The sequence below is a fragment of the Poromitra crassiceps genome (assembly GCF_964638095.1).
Source record: "Poromitra crassiceps genome assembly, chromosome: 14".
Taxonomy (NCBI): Eukaryota; Metazoa; Chordata; class Actinopteri; order Beryciformes; family Melamphaidae; genus Poromitra; species Poromitra crassiceps.
Window position 1 is genome coordinate 1681172 of NC_139633.1, and position 26878 is coordinate 1708049.

The 26878-nt window shown below is 41.9% G+C and overlaps 2 protein-coding genes across 2 annotated transcripts; both read right to left on the reverse strand.

The window, feature by feature from the left end:
• Nucleotides 1-7681: 7681 nt before the first annotated feature.
• On the reverse strand, nucleotides 7682-10648 carry LOC310789471 (E3 ubiquitin-protein ligase TRIM35-like). Its single transcript, XM_083651117.1, has one exon. It carries the CDS (start codon nucleotides 10441-10443, stop codon nucleotides 8848-8850), a length of 1596 nt encoding a protein of 531 aa, XP_083507243.1. The 5' UTR covers nucleotides 10444-10648; the 3' UTR covers nucleotides 7682-8847.
• Nucleotides 10649-13511: 2863 nt separating this feature from the next.
• LOC310789586 (uncharacterized protein) lies at nucleotides 13512-26169 on the reverse strand (the record flags this gene model as incomplete). Its single annotated transcript, XM_083651230.1, is given in 7 exon segments — nucleotides 13512-13517; nucleotides 14706-15732; nucleotides 18444-18637; nucleotides 19269-19860; nucleotides 23177-23207; nucleotides 24540-25157; nucleotides 25160-26169. Coding segments are annotated over 7 exon segments (3294 nt in total). The 5' UTR covers nucleotides 25986-26169.
• Between the last annotated feature and the right edge of the window lie 709 nt (nucleotides 26170-26878).

Below are 26878 nucleotides of genomic sequence, written 5' to 3' on the forward strand. Positions count from 1 at the left end.
GGGCTTGGTTTGACATGTCATGAACTTTGCCGTGACGACAGTTCAACTTTAGAGCCAGCGATATTATGGAAACTAGCATGACATGTTTGTATCAATGGATTCATTGCTATCTCAAGAGTTAGCCTACTAGCTTCATGCTAGCTTAAAAGATGAACCCGCAAACGGCTTTTAAAATCTACGTTAGGGCCTACTACAGTGTAGGCTAATAATGCCAGAATGATCCACCATCATTTTCAGAGGGTTAAAAAGTAGGCTAAATCAAGAACTGAGGAGGAGATGAAAATTCTAATTTCAAGATAGAGGCTATGTTAGAAATTTGCCTACCAGTAGGCCTAGGCTACAGCATACCTTAAATTATTACAGTAATTATATTATATTTATTGGGTTGAAATGTGGTGAAATGTTTAAACTGTGCAGACTGTTATATCACATAATATTACTTGTTTAAATGTGGCGAACAGTTCATTAGTGACATGTATGTCTAGTAGCCTGCCATAATAAGATTCATGTGTTGCTCAATTATAAAAAGAAGAAGAACCCCTGCCTATGAAAAAGAAGGCCCTAGGGTGGAGACAGACAGACAGACAGACAGACAGAGGAACAGAGGGATTTCCCTGTTCCCATCTTATTGGATTTAGGATATCTCAGGAATCTCTCTCGCTTAATTCAATTCAATTCAGTTCAATTCAATTCAAAGAGGCTTTTTTGGCATGACCATAGTGAATTATAGTATTGCCAAAGCAATCTCTCTCTCTCTCTCTCTCTCTCTCTCTCTCTCTCTCTCTCTTTTAACTCTGGGTCTGGTGATGATGGTGATGATGGTGCCAGATGTGGTCGCTGGGTGATTTGTAAGGCTGCCCCCCGGCTGCTCACGGTTGCGGGCAGCCCCGGTTCTGTCTCCGGCTTGGCTGCTGGAAGGTAGCCACGCTGTCTGTGTGGACACCACCACAGTCCTGCACAGGTCCAGTTTTGCAAAGTGCAACCCCGCTGTGGACCCGTTAATGTAAGACTCGCGGCCCCACCCGTCACTAAACACACAGGCAGGCATACTCACACTCAAAAGTTATTATTAGCCGCTGAGAGGCTAAAGCAGGCTAACGTTATCTGTCTGACTCATTGGCTCCAATCAAACACTTGACCCAAGTTGAGATTTGAATGTTTATTTTGTGCAGTCCGTAACATCAAACAATGAACGCATACTTGAAACAATGTCGGTTATGTACAAAGCGAGAAAACGTACTGTTGTGCTACGCCCTGAACAGAAGATCATGGTTATTATGACATCAGTCTGAGAGGATTTCTTTAAAGGTCCCATTCCGTGCAAAAGCTGTTTTTACTTGTAAATGCATATATACTGCTGTCAGCCCTCCTTGTAATGAGTGGTCACAAGCTCAGAACTGCCACAGTTGGATTTGTCCCTATCCAGCTTCCCCCTGCAGTCTCCTCCAAGCCACACCCCCAAACGCTTCGTTTGCCCAGAGGGGGATTGGGACGTCACTAGCTTCCTCACGCATACTGCGCGCATCTCTCTCACACAAGCTACCTGCACCATTTTGTCTATAGCCACAAAATTAACACTTCTAGCTGGAGTGACGCCAACTGTACGTGATCCAGCAACTGCGGAGGTGCATTCGGTAAGTCTAGGCATTTTGAGATGTCCTCTTTAGCGTAGCAACGTTAAGTTAGCGATAGCGTTAGTTGTGGACACAACCTAGCGTGCTGGTCCACAGACGCTAATCTGATTGGCCACTGGGAGCCTGGGGCGGGCTCTCCCTCAGCGGCCAATGGGAACTGTTAGTTCTGAATATATTATAGAAACAGACCATTCTTGGGACGCAACGAGATGAGGAAGTGACAACTCCGTCACAACAAACGGGGTTGCTATATTTTCCACAAATTAATCCAGAATCATGTTTTATGGACCAGAGACACACGTTTTTAAGAGGTTACAGCTGCACAAATTGGGACCTTTAATAGTTAGATTGAATATCACCCTTGTTTCCCTCACTGATAGTGTTATGACGTTTTGTTGTTGTAGTACTGGAGGTTTGCCGTTAGGGGGAGCTGCAGGCAAAGTACCAACATATCTGGGGTAAAGTTTATCTTGTGTCTATAAAAATGGCCTCAACCAAATAGACTAGAGGGTACACAGAGAAGGGAACGCAGCTGGGACTGATTGACACGTCAAAACTGGGCAAAGCAGTCGTCTGGCTGGTGAGACAGAGAATGGTGCTCATGTCGGAGCTGCTGTTGTCTGAGATGGAGCAGCTGGTTGTGTGTGTGAATTGAGAAGATACATGCAATTGCAAGTGGATATTATTTGGGAGCTACAATGACAATCACTGACTTCAACAATTAGCCTATTTCACTTCCCACCCAATTCACCCATTTTGTGTCTAGAAGAAAGGAAGTAAAACAGGTGCCAGCAGAACACTAACGAGGGTTTCCAACTTCCCATCCATTTAGGTGTTCCGGTGCTGGGGCCCTAATAAATGTCTTGCTTGCACCTGTTTTACTTCCTGCCTTTTAGACACAAAATGGGTGGATTGGGTGGGGCTAATAGGATGCCAGACCAGCAAACACCCATCATCATCATCATCATCATCATCATCGTCATCATCATCATCGTGTGACACTGGGATTCTCACACATCCTCTGAACTGTAAAACCAACAGGGCCAAAGCTGGATTGGTCCAAGCCGAAAGCCGAGCCGTGGAACTGAGCAGAGCCAGTGTACCACTCCAGAGCTGGATGCCCCACGCCAAACCAAGTAGCGGGATGTCAAGACAAGAAGATAAAGAATCGTGAGTTAAACAATCTTTACCCTGCCTAGACAGTTTTTTTTTGGTAGGCAAAAAATACACATTACATACATTATCATACGATTACCATACAATTATGAATAATTTTAAACCCACTTCTGCCTAGACAGAGTTAACTTATACAAACACATAGTCTCACAATCAAGTTGCACGAGGGATAGAGATGTAAGCTTACATTGGGGACTGGAGGCTAACGATAGAAGCTAACTGGCTTGGTTAGGCTTAGTATAGTGGTTATGCATAACTGAATAAATCCTAAAATAATGACCAGTGGGTAATCGCCAAAGAGCGTTTTCAAGTCACAGAAAATAAGGACCCCTCAGTCGTCCTCTGCCTGACCAGACTGAGTAACACGCGCACGCACGCACGCACGCACGCACACACACACACACACACTCGCACACGCACACACACACTGTCATGCCCAAAATAATTGCGATGTGAAGCAGTGTGAGCGCAGCACAAACAACACAGAGTTTGACTTTTATTCTATTTCATTTTTTTCCTGCGACTAACTGACCAATGAAAACTTGGCTGATGAAGAGACTCCTCTCATCGACCATTAGGGGGCAGTCCTAATGATTTGTGTCACTGCAAAGCCTAGAGTAAGAATGGAGAGGAGGGGGATGGAGGGAGGATTTTCCGATAAATGGCGAGGAGAGAAAGAGGATTTAAAGTTGGGATTGTCAGAAAGCCCCTCTCAGCTCTGAGAGAATCTCTTTTGGCACAGAAAATCCATGTAATGGAGTCTTAATGCTGGCTATCTATAACTATAACTATATATATATATATATATATATATATACTATATATAATCTATAACTATAGTCTTAATGCTGCTATCTGGAAAGGACAGACTAAACACAGCCAGACTGTCATAGGGCCTACATGGAAAGGTGTTGACTGGTATCTGCCTTTAGATACATTTGACTATTTCTGATTCATTTTCCATTATACTTACATACTTTGGTAGCACCGTTGTAGCATTGGTGTCAATGAAGCATACTGAGTTGAATATGATTTGATTTGAGAGAGAGAGAGAGAGAGGGGGGGGGGGGGGAGAGATGGGGGAGAGAGAGATTTTAACACATTCACTGCCAGCCGTTTTTCAATACTGTAGTTAGCTTCTGCCAAGGTTTTTTTTTGAGGATTCTGGCTCATCTTTCAAGAGCCGAGGATTCGTTTCTGTTAGGATTTTGTGAACACACAATATCTCAAAAGAACTAATAGAATGTGTGCTTTCTCTGTCTAAAAGAGTTAGTTTGTAGAGTTAGTAGTTATGTAAGCATTAGCAGTTGAATACAGCATGGTTTCAGCGTCTGAAAATTTATTCTGAGATAAACGGCTTTTTGTGAAATTCGATAGAACAGTCACTTTAACCATTCATTTTTGGCATCAGTAAGACGTCAGACATCTAAACAATAGTTTTGAACAGTAATTTCCTCCATAACAGCAGGAAACACCCCTCTCCTTCAAACTCCTCCCTCCGTGTGTGTTCTTCTTGGCTGCAGCGGGCGTGTCACAAGCTCGTTTCTGTTGCTGCTGTAACCTTGCGTCACCAGGCTCACTGCTTTGCTGCTGCTGTGCCTGTCTGCTGGCGGCCGCTGGGCAAGTCTGGATATGGGCTCGCTCGTTTCTTGGGGTTTGTGTTGAGAGCTTTGATGAAGCTTTTGCGATTCTGGTCTTATTTATGCTGCGTGTTTCAAAGTGTGTTGTTCCACCCGTAATCTATTATGCAAATTTGCAAAACCCCACCGCCAGCTCCCAAGCGCGAAAGTGAAAGCGTTTTCGCCAATCCATTTTCATGAGAATGGCTTCCTCACACTGCTTTTTGCTTGCCTTCCTCTAGTCTGGAGAACACTGTCGCCACTTAGTGGGTCGGTGGAATGGGTTGTACACGTTCGGTGGCTCCAATATTTTTATAGGAGACGTGGGGAGCGTTGATCCACGTCTCACCGTCAAAAAGTCAGTGGCAGTCATTGGCAGTCTCACTGCCAATGACGAGATATTTCGTCATTGGCAGTCAACCGTTGGATTCTGTAAGCCGAGATATCTCGTCAATGGCAGTGAACGTGTTAAGATGAGATGAAACTTCATGATCCCTGCGGTAAATTAGGTTATTGTTGCAGCAAAAGCAATAGAATTCAGCAGGGAAAACAACAAATAAGCAGTCAAATAGAATCTAAAAATAAAGCAGTTAAATCTAAATAAAGGAATGAAATAGAATTTAAACAATTATGTGGTTTGATAAAACTTCTGCTGGCGCCAGGTTACACACGTTAATGTATACTTTACTTGCTGGAAATATGGGGCGGAGTATGGATGACTAACATGTATGGATTGAGTTGCAATTGTGTTTGCGTGTGTGCTGCAGTGTGTAAAAGTGCATACGTGTTTGGAACTATTTTGTGTCTAATCACATGGCACCCACTCATCCTTAGTTTTCTTGTAATCATTAAAACTGAATATATAAAAAATTGCTACTTACATGAAAATGATAAAAATGTAAATATCAGTAGAGTGTGAGACAGTTCTGAAAAATTAACACATAATCAGAATAACAAAGAAGAGAAAGGAACGAGCTAAGGAGAGAAATGTTTCTCAGACAGTGTCAGATCTCAGATGGGCTGTCCTCAACAGGACAAAAGACGTCTGGTTTCTCAGACTGTGTGGTGTGAAAGTGAAGGGAGCTTTCCAATCTTGATCCAATCTTCTCTGACAGTCTGTATAATCCTGTCTGCCTGTCTCTCCGCTCTGCATGACTGGACTCTGTTTCCATTCCTCTGGGTTCCTACTGGAGAGGTGGAATAAGCACATCACATTAAGGCCCAACCTGAAGACCAGGGTGCACGACATTATCTTGCTGTGATGCTTCAAAATGAAAGCGTCATCATCATCATCATCATCATAGATCATGAATGATTTAATATTGATTGATTGATTGATTGATTGATTGATTGATTTTTATCTTGGATAAAGAATGACAAAATCCAAGTGCATGAAAACACTTATTTCCATCATGGTCCCTATAAATATCAGAATCATCATAACTAATAACTGGCCCATCATTTGGTTTATTCTTTTCTTGTATATTCTGGTCTGGCCTGCAGTGATTTAATGTGTTCAATTATATTCTAGTCTGTCTGCACTATTTATAGAGCATTTTTATGCTCTTTTCCACTGTTTGCTATTCTATTCCATTCTGTTATGCACTTTTCCAACATACTATTTTATTATATTCTGCAGTTTTATGGTCTATAAAGATTTTTGCCAAGCTGGACCTGATTAGTGATTTGCTCCGTTCGCCCATACGGGTGTCAAGCTGTCAGCAACAAGGCTGGGAGGATCACACCTAAAGAAGCACCCATAGGCATCATGGCAGCTAGAAATAAGGTGGATACTCTCTTTAGTTTGTAGTTTGATTCAGGATTCAGGATTCAGTAGGTAAAGTAGCAGCATCTCATGTGGAGGATTGTGAGTTTAAATCCAGGCTTCTCCTTTCCTATCAGTCATAAACCGTCAACAAATAGGGGCATAACGTATTCTCCAATTGAATGTTGGCTGTAGTGAATAACTTCAACAATGTGGTTACAATGAATTATGTTTTCTGTACCAGATGGAGAAAAAGTTGCATCAACAATGAATGACTGGGAGGTCAACAGTAGAATCAACTTCAATTCCTACTACATCACCAATATAAGATGTGGGGGTTGAAGCGTAAGAGATTCCTCCCACATGGATGTACTACAATAGGGGTTCCCAAACGTAAGAATGCTGCGGCCCACTTTGAAATCTGACAGACTAGACGAAGATGATGTATTTCCATTTTTTTAGATTATATATTTTTTATTTCATTAACAGAGCATGTGAACTTGGGCACAAGGGAAATTAATAATCCATCCACATACAAAAACATTTCAACAAAATACCCAAAAGCAGATTGCCAATATTTTCTCCCACTTTACTCATCAGAAGTATTTGCGTGCGTGCAACACATTTGTTGAGACAAAATGTGATGAGCAACAACAAGAAATCAATCCACAAGCTATTAATGCTAGGCTTTGAAAAATGCTACCTTATCTGTAAAGGGGGGACTCGTGGGTGCCCATTGAACCAATTTTCATTCAGATAAATTGAGCTGAGAGGTCAAGGGACCCCTTTGAAATAGTTTTCCCTCGCCAAAATGTAACCTATGTTTGTATTTAGCCCCCTTCCCGACAAGCTAATATATTATGCTTGATACCAATGGATGCCTTAGCTCTTCTAGTTTCTTCTGATAACAGGATCTCCGCTGTAGCCTTAAAAATGACCCTGCTACAGCCAGTTGATAGCCCGCGAAAATTGGGAATGTTGGCAGACCACTCGCGGCCCACCTGCAGTACCTCCACGGCCCACTAGTGGGCCGCGGCCCACAGTTTGGGAATCACTGTACTACAAGCTCCAAACAGCTCGCAAAATGCTCTGGGAGTGGGAAGGAGCAAGATTTCTTGGTTTTAGTACGCTGACTCCGCTGTGCTCTGTGATCTGCTCTCTGAAAATCTTAGCGATGCTATTGGCTGGGCTGCTCTGCTCTACACGCCCCCAGATGGGGGTTTGAACATGTCGCCGCAATGACGCCCATAAGCGTCCCGGCCAGACGGGGCCAGACCAAAACAACAAAAATACAGACAGGGGGCAGCATCTCCCTACATAAACACTCTGCCACACAATTATGGGTCTCATGGTTTAAAGGGAAAACTTTTGTATACGTCTGTATAATGTTTTTAAATGAAATTGTTGCATAGTATACCTTTTAAAGAACGATTTTAACAGGATTCTTTATTGATCTCCATGTTATCCAAAGGTTACAGGCAGTGATTACAACAAGGCACATTTCTGTAGCAGGAAGTTAGTAATTTATATTTTACATTCTATTCATTTATATTATAGAGAACAACAGCAGAACCAGCTTCAATTCCTACATCAGCAACATTACAGGGAAGAAACATGAAGGAAATCAAAGGTTAGAGGTCACAGAAGTCAGATGATTGGAAGAAATCAGATAGATGGAACAAAATGTGAGCCATAATGATCCTGATGATAGGAAAGTGAACAGAATGGAAGTAGTGCTGCAAGATATGAACTAATAACCATATTGTGAATATCAGCATCACCACTATCATCATCTTATCATCATAACTACCATCATCATCATCCTCATCATCACCACCACATTCATAATGATCATATGAATCATCATCATAACAATAATTATTATCACTAAATGCAAGGCGAGTTTATTTGTATAGGACATTTCATTTTCATTCCATTTCACTTACTGTACAGAGCCAATTCAAAGTGCTTTACATAAAATGGATAAAAAGAAAATAGCATAGGTAAATAAAAACATTAAGAAAAAAAGTATTACAAGGTAAAATAATAGACAATGAGAGCAATACAATCCAGAAGGTCACAGTGCAAAATTATTACCATCAAATCAAATATATATATTTACTTTGTGAGTGAATTCACAAGTATTTTCCCAATACAGTAATTATATGTTCCTGCCACACTTTTCCCCAATGGCTGCTCTTAATCAAATTAAGCATCTCGCCCCTTGCAGCCATGCCTGTCCGGTCAAAGCCTTCACTCCATTGTCAATGGAGAAATATTAACAGAGTTGGCGTCCCTGCATAAAAATTCACTCCCAGTGGTATTGCCAATTTGATGGAGACTAAATAATAAAAATAAAAATAAAGATAATTGAAGAATAATAAAATAAAGTTAATTAAAGAGCTAAAATAGAATAAGACAAGTATAAAGAATACATTCACAGTTAAAAAAAGAAAATATTAAAGTGCAGATGAATGTTGTTCCTAAAAAGCCATTGTGAACAGAAATGTTTTAAGCCCTGAGTGGAAAGACTGCAAAGTGGAGGCAGATCTAAGATGTTCTGGAAGTTTGTTCCAGACATGAGGAGCAAGGAAAGGCTGCTTCTCCCTGCTTTGTTCATATCTTCATCATCACTATCATCATAATGATAATCTCAATCATCATCACTATCATCATCATCATCATCATCATCATCATCACTATCATCATCATCATCACCACCACCACTACCAACATCATCACCATCATCATCACTATCATCATCATCATCATCACTATCATCATCATCACCACCACTACCAACATCATCACCATCATCATCACTTCCACCACCATCATCATCATCACCTTCAACATCGTCATCATCATTTTCCAGTGTTACAGAGACATTCGCTGGTAGAATCTGCAGACCAGGGTCTGCCCCAGTACCAATGCATGGAAACAACTTGTCAGTGAAGGTGTGTGTGATGGTGTGTATGTGTGTGTTAGTATCAGGATCAGAGAATGACAGCTTTCCTCTGTTCCAATCCAGATGCACTCGGATGATCTTCGGGTGCTTCTTCATTCTGAGGGTTTTCAAACCTGAGGGGGAGATTCTTGAATATTTACCATCACTGAACGATAGCATTCCAAACAGTTTGTCTTCATCCTTCTGGACAAACCCTGTTGTCACACCCACTAACCAGTCTGTATTGTCTCCAACCTCAACATCCCAGCTGTGAGTTCCTGAGTTAAATGCCTCAGAGCCCATGACACTGCATGGCACCAATTCCCTCTCTGGGTTTTCAGGAAGCTGCTGTTCTTCTCCCCATCTCACACTCGTCAGATCTTCAGACAGGATGAGTTCTGGATCAGCAGTGTTTGGGTTCAGAATCACAGGAGTGTAGGAGACTGTCTCCTTCATATTGTCCCAGACTCTGAAGCTCAGGTTGCCCAGGTGTTTGGCCACATCTATCAGAGCTCCCGAGACCAGCTCTGGATCATCCAACAGGGGGCGCTGGACTCTTTGCACTGTAGCCTCGTAGTTCTGCAGGAATGAGATGTCTTCAGCTCTCAGCTCCTTCTCTATGGCTCTGATTGTGTCTGAGAGAGCTGCTATCTCTCTGCTCAAACCTTCCAGCTTCTCCTCCATCATCTGACTCTTCTGCTCCTCTTCCTCCCTCAGTGCAGTGATCCTGGCCTCCTCTTCCTCTTGTAGAAACTGGTGAAGCTTCTTAAACTCCTCCTTAATCTGTGTCTCTGTTTGTTGGGCCTGGACCTTAATGTGTTTTGCTGTTTGATCACACTTTCCTTTAACTTTATTAAAGCGCTTCAGTTTCTTCTTTAAGGGCTTCAGTGATTTCTTGAGTTCCTCCTTGTGATTTCGTGCAGCTTCATCGATGGGTCTGATTTTGTGGTCGGTGTGTTTTTCTGAATCTCGACAGACGAGACACACTGGCTGCTGATGGTCCAGACAGAAGAGCTTGAGTTTCTCATTGTGCAGACTGCAGAGAGGCTCAGATCCTGCTGAAGCTCTCTGATCCCTCTCCTCTAAGAAACCCTCACACAGGTTCTTTAACACCAAGTTACGAGGAGGTTCAGTCTTTGAAGATCTTCTCTTACAAAGTGGACACTCGTGTATTTGTTTCTCTGTCCACCATCTCTGCAGACAGGCTTTACAGAAGCTGTGACTGCATGACAGGACGACAGGATCTTTAAAGATGTCATGACAGACGGCACAGGAGAGATCCTCCTCTACTCTGGAAGCCATTTTCTCTCTGAAGCTAAAAATAGTCCGGGCAGACAGGTAAAACAGCAAGTCAGTCAGTCGTGGTGCAACTCTCTCCTCTAGAAAATTCCTTGAAAGTTGCCTTCACTTTTAGTCGTGGTTGTTCTAAAACTCCCCTTCAGTGAGGAGTCAGCAGCAGGTTGCATGGGCAGTATTCCCAGTATTCCCAGTACTCCGTCCTGTAGCTGTCCTCCCTCAGTGGAAGTTGTGGGTTTGGTCTGAAGCTGAATTTTCTTGTCTCTCGGCGTGTATCTCTCTTCTCAGTGAGGAGTGGAAGAATGACAACCTTTGTTTCCTGGTTCATCAGTTAAGTAGAGCACTTTATTCAGGTAATGGGTGGAGCTTTGTCAGGCCACTTCTCATAAATGCTCAGCTGTTTACTGTAATACACCTGGGGCAAGGTTCATTCAGTTTCATTGGGCTGCTGTGCCCACCTGCCAAAGCGCTGATATATTATGGGGGATTTTATATAATATATGAATATATGAAATGACAAGCTACAGGCCAACACAAAATGAGTCATGACATGAGTAATGTTGGCTCCACATGATGTGTGGAGGTTTGTGAGTTTAAATCCAGGTTTGTCCTTTCCTATCAGTCATAAACTGTTAACACACACGGGCATATTCTCCAACACAATATTTGGCTGTAGTGAATAACTTCAACAATGTGGTTACAATGAAATCATAAGGTTTTCTGTACCAGACACTGGAGACAAACTTGCCTCAGCAATGAGCTCAACAGTAGAATCAGCTTCAATTCTGACATCATCAACATAACACACACCCAGGAGGTCAGAGGTCACAGCACCCAGATAGTAGATTAAATCAATATTCCTGTGAAGAATGTTCATGAAGAGACTAGGGATGGGCATTTCTAGCAAAAACACTATTCGAAATTCGCTGGCCAAAGTCGACTTTTAATCGAAATTCGAAAAAAAAAAAAAAAAAATGTAATTTTAGGTGAGTGAAATGTTGCATTGTCTCCCCTGATTCTAAGTCTAAGGCTTTATTAATTAATAGAAAAAGCTTCTGCTGTGGATTTTTAGCTCAAACAAGCATTGCACCACTGAAGTAAAGAACATGTTACATGACATTGACATTTTTGAAAATAAAAAACAGTTTTGACAATCATGAGTGGTTCATTAAATATTTAGTAGGCTCAGGTCTGAGTGCCAAAGGGGTGCCAAAGTCACCCCCTCTCCCTCTTCATGGGATTTCATCCGCCATTCATTTTCCCTTAAACCTTGCTTAAAATGCTTATAAAAATTGTTTTACTTGCTCAAACCAAGCGATTCGACTATACTTAGAATCAGGGGAGACAATGCAACATTTCACTCACAAAAAATAAATAAAAAAATGCTTTTTTCTTTTTTTTTTCGAATTTCGACTTTCAATAATAAAAGTCGACCTTGATAATAACAACAATTATTCGAAAATTCGAAATTCGATGCCCATCCCTAGAAGAGACATGCTACAGACATGACTTTGAGGTTTTGACATCATTCTACACAAGATTAAATAATGCTTAGTCATGGCTGTAATTAAATAATTACAATTTACATTAAAGAAACATTTATCATTCTTTATTCATACCAGAGTCCAAATAATCCAAAGCTTACAGGCAGTGATTACAACATTTTACAGATGACATTTCTGTAGCAGGAAGTAAGAAATGTACTGTACGTTAAAGTACATTTGATTCATTGATCAGATTTTCATATCCAAAATTGACTACATCAGAATCAGCTTCAATTCCTTCATCAGCAGCATTAACAACACGTACTGTAGATGGAACAAATATTCCTGTGAGCCAGAATGATGCTGATTAGGGATGAACCGATATGAAAATGTTGGCCCATACCGATAAGTGATGTTAACACATTCACTGCCAACAGTTTTTTTTTTACTGTAGGTAGCTTCTGCCAGAGGGTTTTTTTGAGGATTCTGGCTCATCTTTCAAGAGCCGAGGATTATTTTCTGCTAGGAATTTGTGAACACAAAATATCTCAAAAGAACTAATAGAATGTGTGCTTTCTCTGTCTAAAAGAGTTAGTTTGTAGAGTTAGTAGTTATGTAGGCATTAGCAGTTGAATACAGCATGGTTTCAGCGTCTGAAAAGGAAAGTTGAGATAAATGCCTTTTTGTGAAATTCGATAGAACAGTCACTTTAACCATTTATTTTTGGCATCAGTAACACATCAGACATCTAAACAATTCTGAACAGTAATTTCCTCCATAACACCACCCCCACCCCCCTCTCCTTCAAACTCCTCCCTCCGTGTGTGTTCTCCTCCTCCCTCCATGGCTCTGCAGCGGGCGTGTCACAAGCGAGTTTCTGCTGTCTGTGCTGCCTGGCTGCTGGCGGCCGCTCTTTGGGCGAGTCTGGATGGGGCTCGTTCGTTTTCGGTTGTGAGCTCAGCTGGAATGAAGCTGCGTGCGATTCTGGGCTTTCTGCTGGTGTTTCAAAGTGTGTTCCACCCGTAATCTATTATGCAAATTTGCAATCCCCCACCGCCAGCTCCCAGCGCGAAAGCGAAAGCGTTTTCGCCAATCCATTTTCATGAGAATGGCTTCCTCACGCTGCTGTCTTTGCTTGGCTTTCTCTCGTCTGGAGAGCACTGTCGCCACTTAGTGGGTCGGTAAAATAGGTTAAACACATTCAATAGCTCCCATATTTTTATAGGAGACGTTTTTTTTTGACGAGTTGACTCGTCATTGGCAGTCAACCGTTGGTTTCTGCTTGACGAGTTGACTCGTCAACGGCAGTGAACGTGTTAACATTGCTGTTATGGCCGATAATCTATATTTACTGACTTTGATATGATCTGTATAAAAACAAGTTTCTATGATAATCACATTTTGTACATCCTGAAAAACACATGTAAACACAGTGACATTGACTTTCTTTTTTTTCCAAAACATTTGGAAAAGCCCATAATTTGGCCGATACTGATAACTGATATTACGGACTGATACGATACAGTCCTGTATATAAAAAAATACGCAACCTCTGCCGATACGATATGATTGGCGATATATCGTGCATGCCTAATCCTGATTATAGAGAAGTGAACAGAATCAAAATAGAGCTGCATGATAGTAACAAACAAGCGCAAATTTGCAATATAGCTGCGAGCAGATATGCGATGTCAGTCAGTGTGACATCATCCACTCCATTGTGACATCATCCACTCCATTGTGACATCATCGACTCCATTGTGATGTCATCCACTCCATTGTGAAATGTACGCGCGCTATGAGCGCTCGATTCCTAAGCTTGCCTGCTGCGCGGGCTCGCTAGCTGGGCCGCTGCCCGTCCTCACCCATCCTGCAGCTTGTCGAGCTGGCCCTGCAGCTCGCAAAAGCAGCTTGGCCACTGTCGTTACTAGCGGAAGCCAGCTGGCTAATGTGTAGAGAAGATGGCTGCGCTCGTCAAAGCATGGATTGTTTATTCCCAACCGAGAGCACAAGCTGCAGCTACAAAACCTCGACCACGACCATCTAAAGTGTGGGAGTATTTTAGACCGAGCACCAACTGCGCTGCTCTGTAATGTTATACTGTGCAAATTGGCGTAAATGACGTAAACATAACGATAACGTTATACCCGGACTCCTGGAGCGCGTGTCCCTGTTGATGATGGGCAGCAGACAGCACCAAGTCAGTCCTGTTTTAACCAGGTTGTAACCATTGATAGTAACGCACTTTTTGAATCACGCATATTAGGATTATCAACACGTGCAACGTGTTTGTTAGTAAAACGTTAATCACTTACAGGGATGTAAACTAGTCACCTTTAGGTCACAGTCACCCTTTTCATCCTAAAATAGGAGGATTTCTGAGTGGTTTTATGTCTGCCCTTGTATCTGTCACCTTTTTCACTACCAATGAGTTTGCATCTCTGCACTTAATTAATGTAAGTTAAATCATTTCAATTACTTGCCCCACACGAATGAAAGAACATTTATTTTCCCAGTGATTATCTTAACTGCATATTACTCCAGTTTAAACATTAATCTGTCAAGAATCCTTTTGAATTTGAGGTTCAGTATTAATTTTTTTTAATAATTGTTAGATGAATTGAAAGGAAAACATTCCTTTGGGAAGCCCTATCATAATCTGACATCATAATCACCATCTTCATCATCATAACCATCACCTTCATCATCATCACTATCATAATCATCATCACCTTCATCATCATCATCATCATCATCATCATCATCATGATGTTCCACTGTTACAGAGACCTTCACTGGTAAAATCTCCAGAGCTGCGCCAGTAGCCATGATTGGAAACAACTTGTCAGTGAAGGTGTGTGTGAAGGTGTGTATGTGTGTGTTAGTATCAGGATCAGAGAATGACAGCTTTCCTCTGTTCCAGTCCAGATGCACTCTGATGATCTTCGGGTGCTTCTCCCTCATTCTGAGGGTTTTCTTCCCATATGAGTGGGGGGAGAATCTCACGTATTTACCATCACTGAACCCTATCATCAATCCAAACTGTTTGTCTTCATCCTTCTGGACAAACCCTGTTGTCACACCCACTAACCAGTCTGTATTGTCTCCAACCTCAATATCCCAGCTGTGAGTTCCTGAGTTAAATGCCTCAGAGCCCATGACATGCAATGTTGACCTCTCTGGGTTTTCAGGAAGCTGCTGGTCTTCGCCCCATCTCACACTCGTCAGATCTTCAGACAGCATGAGTTTTGGATCAGCAGTGTTTGGGTTCAGAATCACAGGGGTGTAGGAGACTGTCTCCTTCATCTTGTCCCAGACTGTGAAGCTCAGGTTGCCCAGGTGTTTGGCCACATCTATCAGAGCTCCTGAGACCAGCTCTGGATCATCCAGCAGGGGGCGCTGGACTCTTTGCACTGTAGCCTCGTAGTTCTGCAGGAAAGAGATGTCTTCAGCTCCCAGCTCCTTATTTATGGCTCTGATTGTGCCTGAGAGAGCTGCTATCTCTCTGCTCAAACCCTCGAGCTTCTCCTCCATCATCTGAGTCTTTTGCTCCTCTTCCTCCCTCAGTGCAGTGATCCTGGCTTCCTCTTCCTCTTGTAGAAACTGGTGAAGCTTCTTAAACTCCTCCTTAATCTGCCTCTCTGTTTGTTGGGCCTGGACCTTAATGTGTTTTGCTGTTTGATCACACTTTCCTTTAACTTCATTAAAGAGCATCAGTTTCTTCTTTAAGGGCTTCAGTGATTTCTTGAGTTCCTCCTTGGGATTCCGTGCAGCTTCAGCGATGGGTCTGATTTTGGAAGCCATTTTCTCTCTGAAGCGAAAAACAGACCGGGCAGACAGGTAAAACAGCAAGTCAGTCAGTTGCGGCACAACTCCCTCCAACTAGAAAATTCGCTGTAAGTTACTTTCACTTTGAGTCGTGGTTCTTCTAAAATTCCCATTCAGTGAGGAGTCAGCAGCAGGTTGCATGGGCAGTATTCCAGTATTCCAGTACTCTCAGTATTCCGTCCTGTAGCTGTCCTCCCTCAGTGGAAGTTGTGGGTTTGGTCTGAAGCTGAATCTTATCGTCTGTTTCTCGGCGTGTATCTCTTACATTTATCGGCGTGGAAGAAATATAACCTTTGTTCCCTGCTTTATCAGTAGAGCAGTAGAGTTTGTCAGGCCATTTCTCGTAAATGCTCAGCCGTTTACTGTAATAGACTAGCAAGTTGAATTCCAAACATACTATATTACTTTTCACAACATAGCTAATCATAGCAGTTGCAATACTTTGCATTGTTGTGTCTTTTTCTCCACTAAAAGTGTCTGCAGGTCAGAAACCATAAGTCCTACAGCAACCATTTGGCAGGTGGGTTCCTTCCTATGCCCACCAAAGTACTGGCTCCAGCCTCTGTATCACTTTCAATGTCTGTACTTTCAAGATGTCTGTAAAGCCTGTTTGAATTGATTGATGTGGGGAACTTATACAGTTCTAATGTTCTTCTTACTGAGGCAACCTATGACTAATCACTTGTCCCTCTGTTTATCCCAATTCTGAACATCAGTGGAAGTTGGCAGATTAAGCACATTTCTTTAGATCATTAGATTGTGAGTTTAAGTCCTTGATGAACCTTGATCATTTTGAAGTTCCATGAGAAGTAAATCAGCACTAAATAACACGTTGCAGAAAATTCTGTGAACTGGCAGCAGGTGTTTGACATCATCTGTCAATGGCAAAATACCTGATTGTGGGCGTGGCCAGAAGATTCAACCCACGCAGTGCATCAGCAGTTTTCTGGCCCATGTGACTTGAATGGAGAGCAAAGTGGTTTATTGTCATCATAGCTGCAGACTCACAGTTTTCACTTCTCACTTTAGTTAGTTTCTCCACAGTGAAACAACACAGTTTGGTTCAGTAGTTAAAGCAGTTAGTTTGTCCACAGTGAAACCACAACACAGTTTGGTTCAGTAGTTAAAGCAGTTAGTTTGTCCACAGTGAAGCCACAACACAGTTTGGTTCAGTAGTTAAAGCACTTAGTTTGTCCACAGTAAAATCACAACACAGTTTGGTTCAGTAGTTAAAGCAGCAGCCTCTCATGTGGAAGAATGCGAGTTATCTGAAAGTCATCAACTATCAAAAGCAAGTGGTGCATGTTCTAATAGAAAGTGTGGTCATTGTGATTATCTTCAACAACGTGTTTACAATGAAATGACAGAAGTTACAACCAACACAAAATGAGTCATAACTAATGCTGGTTTTGAGCTGCATGTCCCCCAACCCCCCGCTTTGACGTCACAAATATCTAGGACCCCAGACATTGAAATGTCAGTATATCAGTAATATCATCGGTGACATCATCTCCATATATATATATATATATATATATATATATATATAGAGAGAGAGAGAGAGAGAGAATTTTCTCTCAATGACACACAACAGATCAGAAGTTATTACCATAAATAAATAAACTATATATATATATTATAGTTTATTTACTTATTTTGGCTAATAACGTCTGATCTGTGTGTCATTGAGAGAAGATTCTTGTGACTGACGTTGATGTTTGATGAAATAATGCTTACTCATGAGTCATGGCTTTAAATCATTACAACTCACATTTACAAAAACATTTAACGCCATTCTTTTATTCAGAATCAGAATCAGAATCACTTTATTGCCACAATATGCAAGTTACATAGAGAAATTTGTCTTGGTGCCTGCATGCCATACAGTGATCAAGTCAACACAAAAAAGACTCAATATTGCTAGTGCAAAAGATCATATACACAATGTGCTTAAGTTTGTGTGTATGTACATTAAAATCAATATACATTAAAGACCCACATGAGTTCATATTCCGAAGCAACCTGTGTCTGCACAAAATCTACACGACATTAGTAGTCAGAGTTAGATCGGCATTAAAACGTGAAACTGATATTACGGTAAGTTAGAAGAAGTTAAAACTACAGTTTAAAGCTAGTATTAAGTTTAAAACTAAGTTTCATTTCATTTTAATTTAAAATAATTATTTAAAAAAATCTAAAAAAATAAAAAAGAAGTAAGTGCAATTTATCATCACGGTCCAAGCCAACCAGGCCTTAGTTACGAGAGTCACAGTCTACTGTGTGAAGGGAGGGGAGGGGATCTATTGATCTCAAAGTCCCAAGTTATCCAAAGGTTACAGGCAGTGATTACAAAATGTTACAGATTACAGTCCCAACAATGAAGTCCAATGCACTTCAGCCAAGTTTGGAATGAGAGGACCCTGGACTGGTGCTCAACAGTAAAGGACAGTGTACATGAAGAAAACTTTGGCACACACTATCACTATCTATTAGTTATTGATCAATTATTGCAGTTGACTCATATTTTACTTATTATTTATATATTGTTTATGTTTTGTGTTTGCACACACAATCCCCAACCCCCCCAAGTCGCCATAACATTAGGGAAAATATTTTCATGGCACTTTTTGATGGGGATCTTTCCGGTCCATAAAGGTAATCTTAATCATCATCATCACAACAATCATAATAAACATCGTCATCACTATCATCACCATCATGATCACCTCCTTCTTCTTCTTCATCATCATCATCATCATCATCACCTTCATCGTCACGTTCATTATCACTTTCATCCTCATCACCACGTTCATCATCGCTACCATCATTATCATCACCTTCATCATTATCACCTTCTTCATCATCAACATCACCACCACCATCATTACCTTCATAATAATCAACATCAGCATTATCATGTTCCACTGTTACAGAGACCTTTGCTGGTAAAATCTTCAGAGCTGTGTCAGTACCAAAGCATGGAAACACCTTCTCAGTGAAGGTGTGTGTGAAGGTGTGTATGTGTGTGTTAGTGTCAGGATCAGAGAAGGACAGTTTTCCTCTGTTCCAGTCCAGATGCACTCTGATGATTTCCTGGTGCTTCTTCCTCATTCTGAGGGTTTTCAAACCATCTGGGGATTGTGTCATGTATTTACCATCACTGAACATGATCAACAAGGCAAACCTACCCCCCCTCACACCCACTAACCAATCTGTATTGTCTCTAATCTCAACATCCCAGCTGTGAGAGCCTGAGTTAAAGCCCTCAGAGCTTATCGCAGAGCATATCTTTGTTAACCTCTTTGGGTTTTCCGGAAGTCTCACACTGGTCAGGTCTTCAGACGGGATGAGTTCTGGATCGGCAGTGTTTGGGTTCAGAATCACAGGAGTGTAGGAGACCATCTCCTTCATCTTGTCCCAGACTGTGAAGCTCAGGTTGCCCAGGTGTTTGGCCACGTTTATCCAAGCTCCTGAGGGCATCTCTGGATCATCCAGCAGGGGGCGCTGGACTCTCTCCACTGTAGCCTTGTAGTTCTGCAGGAATGAGATGTCTTCGGCTCTCAGCTGCTTCTTTATGGCTCTGATTGTGTCTGATAGAGCTGCTATCTCTCTGCTCAAACCCACAAGCTTCTCCTTTATTGTCTGAGTCTTCTGCTCCTCTTCCTCCCTCAGTGCAGCGATCCTGGCTTCCTCTTCCTCTTGTAGAAACTGGTGAAGCTTCTTAAACTCCTTCTTAATCTGCCTCTCTGTTTGTTGGGCCTGGACCATAATGTCTTGTGCTGTTTGAGCACACTTAACTTTAACTTCATTAAAGAGCGTCAGTTTCTTCTTCAAGGGCTTCAGTGATTTCTGGACTTCCTCCTTGTTATCCCGTGCAGCTTCGTCAGTGGTTCTGATTTTATGGTTGGTGTGTTCTTCTGAATCTCGACAGACAACACACAGGGGCTGTTGATGGTCCAGACAGAAGAGCTTGAGTTTCTCATTGTGCAGACTGCAGAGAGGCTCGGACCCTGCTGAAGCTCTCTGATCGCTCTCCTCCTCTGCTCTGGAAGCCATTTTCTCTCTGAAGCTAAAAACAGTCCAAGCAGACGGGTACAACAGCAAGTCTCTCCTTTAGGAATTTCCCTGAAAGTTACTTTCACTTTGAGTCGTGGTCCTTCTAAAACTCACATTCAGTGAGGAGTCAACAGCAGTCCAAAAAACTTGATATTCCAGTACTCCTAAATCTCATTGTCGCCATTTGTGTCTCTTATCAGTGAGGAGTGAAGGATAATAACCTCCGTTTCCTGGTTTGTCTCAGGTGAGTCAGGTAAGGGGCGGAGATTTGTCATGCCATTTATTCTAAATGGTAAAGCTCTTTACTGTATACAGAACAGGGACAGGTGGAGAGTGGTGGAGGCAGTGTGCTCCTGCACTGATGTTGCACCTCCCACTTCCCTTGGCAGTTAACATGCGCAATACAATGCAATTCATGCATATAACCTGTGAATAGAACCTGTTAACTCTTATTTGTATCGTGTATATATTTTGCTAAAATTGTCAACTCTGGAAACTGTACTATTGCCAACCTTGTACTTGTACCTGTCACTTTGCCTTGCTAACTTGTACTCTGCCAGACTTGGCTGTAAATACTCTGTCCATATCTTCTATATGTTTAAATTTATGCATATTTATTGTGCTGTTTTTGGTAATGTTTTTGTATGGTATTGAGTGGTTTATATGTAACGTGTGCACCTTGTACATCAAGACAATTTCCGTGTATGTGCAAACATACTATGGCCGAATAAAATAATTCTGATTCTGATTCTGAGAATGGACCCATAGTGCACATTAGGGCCACGGACCCACATTTGATGAGATTTTGTCTCTCAAACCCACATCTGAGAATATTGTTATTGTTAGATATAATTTGTGCAGAATTTCACAACAGAATTCCATGAAGGCCCTCAGGGTCTTCCTGGAGGCCCAGAGATGTCCTAGCAGTCTGGCCCACGTGCGCCCACATGTGCCAAGCGCTGGGCGGACTTCGCCTGAACCAAGTCCACTCCCTACCACTAGACAAGTGATGACGGACTTTGTGCTCCACCAAAACTGACTTGAAGGTCTGTCAGTTTATGGCATTTGTGACTTTATTTACAGTAGCCTGCATGGCACACTTGGGACGTTTATAACGAGGCTTCCAATGTTTTCAGCAAACTCAGCCATCTACCAACAATAGACGATGCCAACATGAAGATCTTGGAAAACTTGGTGGTCATTTCTGGCAGCCATTTTGAAATTTACATGGAATAAATCTGGCTTCTCTGTGGTCATCATAAATGTATGGTTTGATAGCAAGATCATTCATATTGGACAATTCTACACAAAGTTGCCCGCAAAGTATTATTTGCTGTCAGCGTCAGCAGGTTACGTTGGTGAGGCCAGTGAAAGTGATCTTTTGCACTAGTGAGTCAGGGTACCAGTGATACACCCGCAAAGTTTGAAGTCGATTTGACGAACATTTCTCGAGATATGCGAAGGACAAAATGCACACTAACTCACACACAGACAGTCCTGGAATTATATTTGCATATATAGATTCTTTCATTTTGTTAACTTATTGTAAATGAAATAATGGTGAAGTTTAACAATTCATCAGTTTGCTGGAGACCCTCTGAAATACCGTCAAGGACCCCTGCTGGTCCTCAGACCCCACGGTGAGAACCACATGTTTGAATTAATTAATGTTAGGAACTAATACAGTATACGTATAATGTTCTTTCAGAGACTTTCAACATAACTATTGCCTATGACCTATCACATGTCCCTTTGTTTTGTTTCCCCACTCTGAACACCAAAGTGGAAGTTGGCAGAGTGGTTATTCTGGTTAAGCACATGTGTCTTTAGATCATAAGATTGTAAGTTCAAGTCCCTGATGAACTGTGATCATTTGGAAGTTCCATGAAAAGTAAATCAACACTAAATAACACAGTGCAGGCAGTTCTGTAAACTCAAAGCAGGTGTTGACATCGATCAATGGAAAAATACAGTACATGATTTGGCATCACTGTTTGTGGTGTGGCCAGAGGTTTCAGCCCATAGACGGCAGTATAGTTTTCTGGCCCATGTGATTTAGTAGCCTATTGAGTGATTGATTGATTAATTGATTAATGGAGAGTACTACTGCAGTTCTATTCCCCTTATGCAGCCCCACCCACTTGACCCATTGTGTCACGACTTCCTGTTCAAAACGCCGGCTGTTTTACCTGCTCAAACTAGTCTGACTCACCTGGTCAAACCTAGTTTAACTCAGATTATGTGTCAGACTAGGTTTATGAGTCACAGGAAGTGTAAATACAATCAGAACCTCCGATTATATTTTCACTTCCTGTTAGTCTCTCAAGCCAGACGGTCACTTCTGAATAAGGTGAATAAAGTTGTTAGCACAGACGTTTACATGGACAGTTTCAATCCTCTTTAACTCAGAATTCGATCCCAATCCTCTTCAAATTTATCTTGTAAACACCTAAAGCAGAATGAAAACGGCCAATTCGATGTGAAGTCAAATTCGATGTAAGGGGGTGGTGTAGTTCGTTTCTCAATGCGATTGAAGTATTTTTCTATACATGTGAACGCATTTTCCTCTACGATCCTCTCTAACTCACTGCGGTCTTTCTGCGCATGCCCGTTGTCAGCTCTCCCTCTCGAGGAAGAGCTCTGTCACACTTCAGGAAGGGAGGGGGAATCACATGGATACGTCAAACGCGTCAAACCGCGTCAGACACACCCGGCCCCAGCAGCTGGCGAAACATGGCAGCTTCCAGAGTGGCTGTAGTGTTGACAGTTTCAAATGATGACAAATCAACCACTTTTGCAATATGCAATACATGTCCCGCAAGGTTTCTGAGATTAGAGGAAAGTCTGAGCTGGCGTTACGTTAAACCACCGTGGGGAGGAGGCAGCGGATTTGTTTGGCGTTAACGTTAGCTGTTGTGGTGGCTATGGCTAACTTTAGCTAGCTAGTTGTGGCTACCTTAACGTTACATGCAAGCTAACGTGAAGCTAGCTGCGGGGCAGTCATGATCTATAACGAAACGAATGCGCACATTTACATAAAAGTCAACATCACAGTGTCTTTTCTTTAATCTAGAGGCATCATTTTTCAGTCAAAAGTGAAACGGGCATGCGCAGAAAGACTGCAGTGAGTTAGAGAGGATTGAGATTGGATACTATTTTCTCTTGTAAACTCGCAGGAAATAACGATCAATGCGAATGATTTCATTCGAATGATTTCATTTCGAATTAAAAGGCCTCATGTAACCGTAGCCACTGTCAGTCCCAAGTTGAGCATCACAATACACATCTCCATAGTATAACTGTAACAGCAGTTTGGTTCAGTACTGTAGGTAAAGCAGCCGCCTCTCATTCGGATGATTGTGAAGTTAAACCCAGGCTTGTCCCGGTTCCCATTAGTCATAACTGTCAGTGTCAACAACAAGGGGCGTATTATCTTTCCAATAGAATGTCTGGCTGTGAATATGTATATGTGGTTAGTCTGGTAACAATGAAATGATAACGTTTTCTGTGCCCGACACTTGTAGAGAAATAGTTGCATCAACAATGAGCGACTGGGAGATCAACAGTAGAATCAGCTTCAATTCCTACATCACCAACATAATTGTAAGAGAAGATTCAGAGGTCAGATAATAGATTGAACACATATTGCTGTGATCCTAGAATTGGTTTGTGATCAATTGTTTTTATTTATTTTGTATATATCATATAATAAACCAAGGATCATCAGAACACTGATAGTATATAAACATAGACATTCCACTTTCCGTCAAATATACCATATTTGCCTCAAGCGTCAATCTAGGTGATGGTATGCAATATTCAAGATATACATACATTAGATGAAGAAAAATGAAACAAAAATATGACCCTAGAAAGAAGAGACGTGTGACATGTATTTGGACTTTGATGTTTGATTATTACTTGACACAGGATTTAATTATGCTTATGGCTGTAAATCATTACAACTCACATTACCGGAACATTAAAGCCATTCTTTATTGATCTCAGAGTTCAGGTACTCCAAAGGTTACAGTCAGTGATAACATGTTACAGGCCACATTTTTGTAGCAGGAAATCAGTCATTTATATTTTAGATTCTATTCATTTATGACTCTCATGTCCAAAGCAACTTAAAGCAGAATCAGCTTCAATTCTTACATCAGCAACTTTACAAGCAACAAATAGGAAAAGGTCAGAGGTCACAGAACTCAGATAATAGATGATCATTATGGAACAAATATCTCTGTGACCCAGAATGATCCTGATGATGGAAAAGTGAACAAGTCGAAATAGAGCTGCATGATATTGACAAATGTCCTTGTGAATAGGGATGCACGATCGGCAATCATATCGGTATCGGCAGATGTTAGTCATTTTTTAACATATCGGCATCGGTCGGATGTTGCAATGTTAATATCGGTTATCGGTATGACCCAAAATCGTCACATTGAGAGGAAACAATGCAGTAAATCTATGATCTATGGGCTTTTCCAAATGTTTTGGAAATAAAGAAATTATTACTTTTTCAAATTCAGTGTTTACATGTGTTTTTCAGTACGTACAAAATGTTATTCTTAAAAAAAAAAAGTTTTATAGAGATCATATCGACATCGATAAATATCGGTTATCGACCATAACAGCAATGTTAATATCGGTTATCGGTATCGCCCAAGATTTTCATATCGGTGCATCCTTACTTGTGAATATCAGCACCATCGTCATCTTAATCATCACCACCACCACCATCATCGTCATCATCATCATCGCCTTCATCATCATGTTGCAGTGTCACAGAGACCTTTGCTGGTAAAATCTTCAGAGGAGATTCTTCCTCAGTACAAATGTATGGAAACAGCCTCTCAGTGAAAGTGTGTGTGAACGTGTGTATGTGTGCGTTAATGTCAGTATTAGTATCATTGTAGAACGACAGCTTTCCTCTGCTCCAGTCCAGATGCACTCTGATCTTCTGCAGTTTCTTCCTCATTCGGAGGGCTTTGGCTTGATTTGAGAAGGAGCCTGAAAAGTATTTCCCATCACTGAACCCTATCATCATCCATCCAAACTCTTTGTCTCCGTTCTCCTGGACAAACTCTGTGGCCACACCCACTACCCAGTCTGTACTGTCTCCAACCTCAACACCCCAGCTGTGAGTTCCTGAGCTAAAGCCCTCAGAACCCAGTACAGACCATAGCTTTGCTAACCTCTCTGGATTTTCAGGAAGCCGCTGTTCTTCTCCCCATCTCACACTCGTCAGATCTTCAGACAGGATGAGTTCTGGATCGGCAGTGTTTGGGTTCAGAATCACAGGAGTGTAGGAGACTGTCTCCTTCATCTTGTCCCAGACTGTGAACTCAGGTTGCCCAGGTGTTTGGCCACATCTATCAGAGCTCCTGAGACCAGCTCTGGATCATCCAGCAGGGGGCGCTGGACTCTTTGCACTGTAGCCTCGTAGTTCTGCAGGAATGCGATGTCTTCAGCTCTCAGCTGCTTCTCGATGGCTCTGATTGTGTCTGAAAGAGCTGCTATCTCTCTGCTCAAACCTTCCAGCTTCTCCTCCATCATCTGAATCTTCTGCTCCTCTTCCTCCCTCAGTGCAGCGATCCTCGCCTCCTCTTCCTCTTGTAGAAACTGGCGAAGCTTCTTAAACTCCTTCTTAATCTGTGTCTCTGTTTGCTGGGCCTGGACCTTAATGTACTCTGCTGTTTGATCACACTTTGCTTTAACTTTATTAAAGCGCCTCAGTTTCTCCTGTAAGGGGTTCAGTGATCTCTGGAGTCCCTTCTTGTGATTCCGTGCAGCTTCATCGATGGGTCTGAATCTGTGGTCGGTGTGTTTTTCTGAATCTCGACAGACGAGACACACTGGCTGCTGATGGTCCAGACAGAAGAGCTTGAGTTTCTCATTGTGCAGACTGCAGAGAGGCTCAGATCCTGCTGAAGCTCTCTGATCCCTCTCCTGTAAGAAACCCTCACACAGGTTCTTTAACACCAAGTTACGAGGAGGTTCACTCTTTGAAGATCTTCTCTTACAAAGTGCACACTCGTGTTTTTGTTTCTCCGTCCACCATCTCTGCAGACAGACTTTACAGAAGCTGTGACTGCATGACAGGACCACAGGATCTTTAAAGATGTCATGACAGACAGCACAGGAAAGGAGATCCTCCTCTGCTCTGGAAGCCATTTTCTCTCTGAAGCTAAGAACAGAGCAGGCAGACAGGTAAAACAGCAAGTCAGTCAGTCGTGGTGCAACTCTCTCCTCTAGAAATGTCCCTGTAAGTTACTCTCACTTTGAGTCGTGGTTCTTCTAAAACTCCCATTCAGTGTGAAGAGTCAGCAGCAGGTGGCAGTATTCCAGCATTCCAGTATTCCCAGTATTCCCTCCTGCAGCTGTCCTCCCTCAGTGGAAGTCGTAGTGTTTGTCTGAAGCTGAATCTTATCGTCTGTCTCATCACTTGTCCGTCTGTTTTATTTCCCCATTCTTAACACCAAAGTGGAAGTTAGCAGAGTGGTTAAGCACATGTCTTCATTCTTAACACCAAAGTGGAAGTTAGCAGAGCGGTTAAGCACATGTCTTCATGACATGAGATTGTCAGTTGACGTCCCTGATGAACTAACGTGACAGACGCAAGATGGTTTGTTTTCACATAACCATCTGGGAACAAGTCGCTCGGGAAACCATTTCAAAGAGCAGGGACTTTAAAAAAAATACATGGAAGCTGATTGGATGAACCATCTTTCTAACACATCTATCACGGGCTGGCTCTCGCTGGCGTCACACCTAAAGCCCGCCCGTAGCTGATTTGGATTCAAATCAATAGATTGGAGTGTGATAGATTGGATTTGTCGTGTGATTGTGATCTCATGATCTCACGTGAATCCAGCTGCCTGGCAAGATTACTTTTTTTTTATATATTTTATTTTCAGTTTTTCAGAACAACATATGAACAAGACAAACAGGCTCAGACACAGAACGGAAAAACAAACAAACAACAAAAAATAAAAATAAATACACATTTTCAACATTCAGTGCTACCAGTCATGTAAGGTGCTTTTATATTTTTACGAGAGCTACAT

Coding starts and splice junctions, on each gene's coding strand:
- LOC310789471 (XM_083651117.1), bottom strand. CDS start 10,443: ATGGCTTCCAGAGTAGAGGAGGATCTCTCCTGTGCCGTCTGTCATGAC.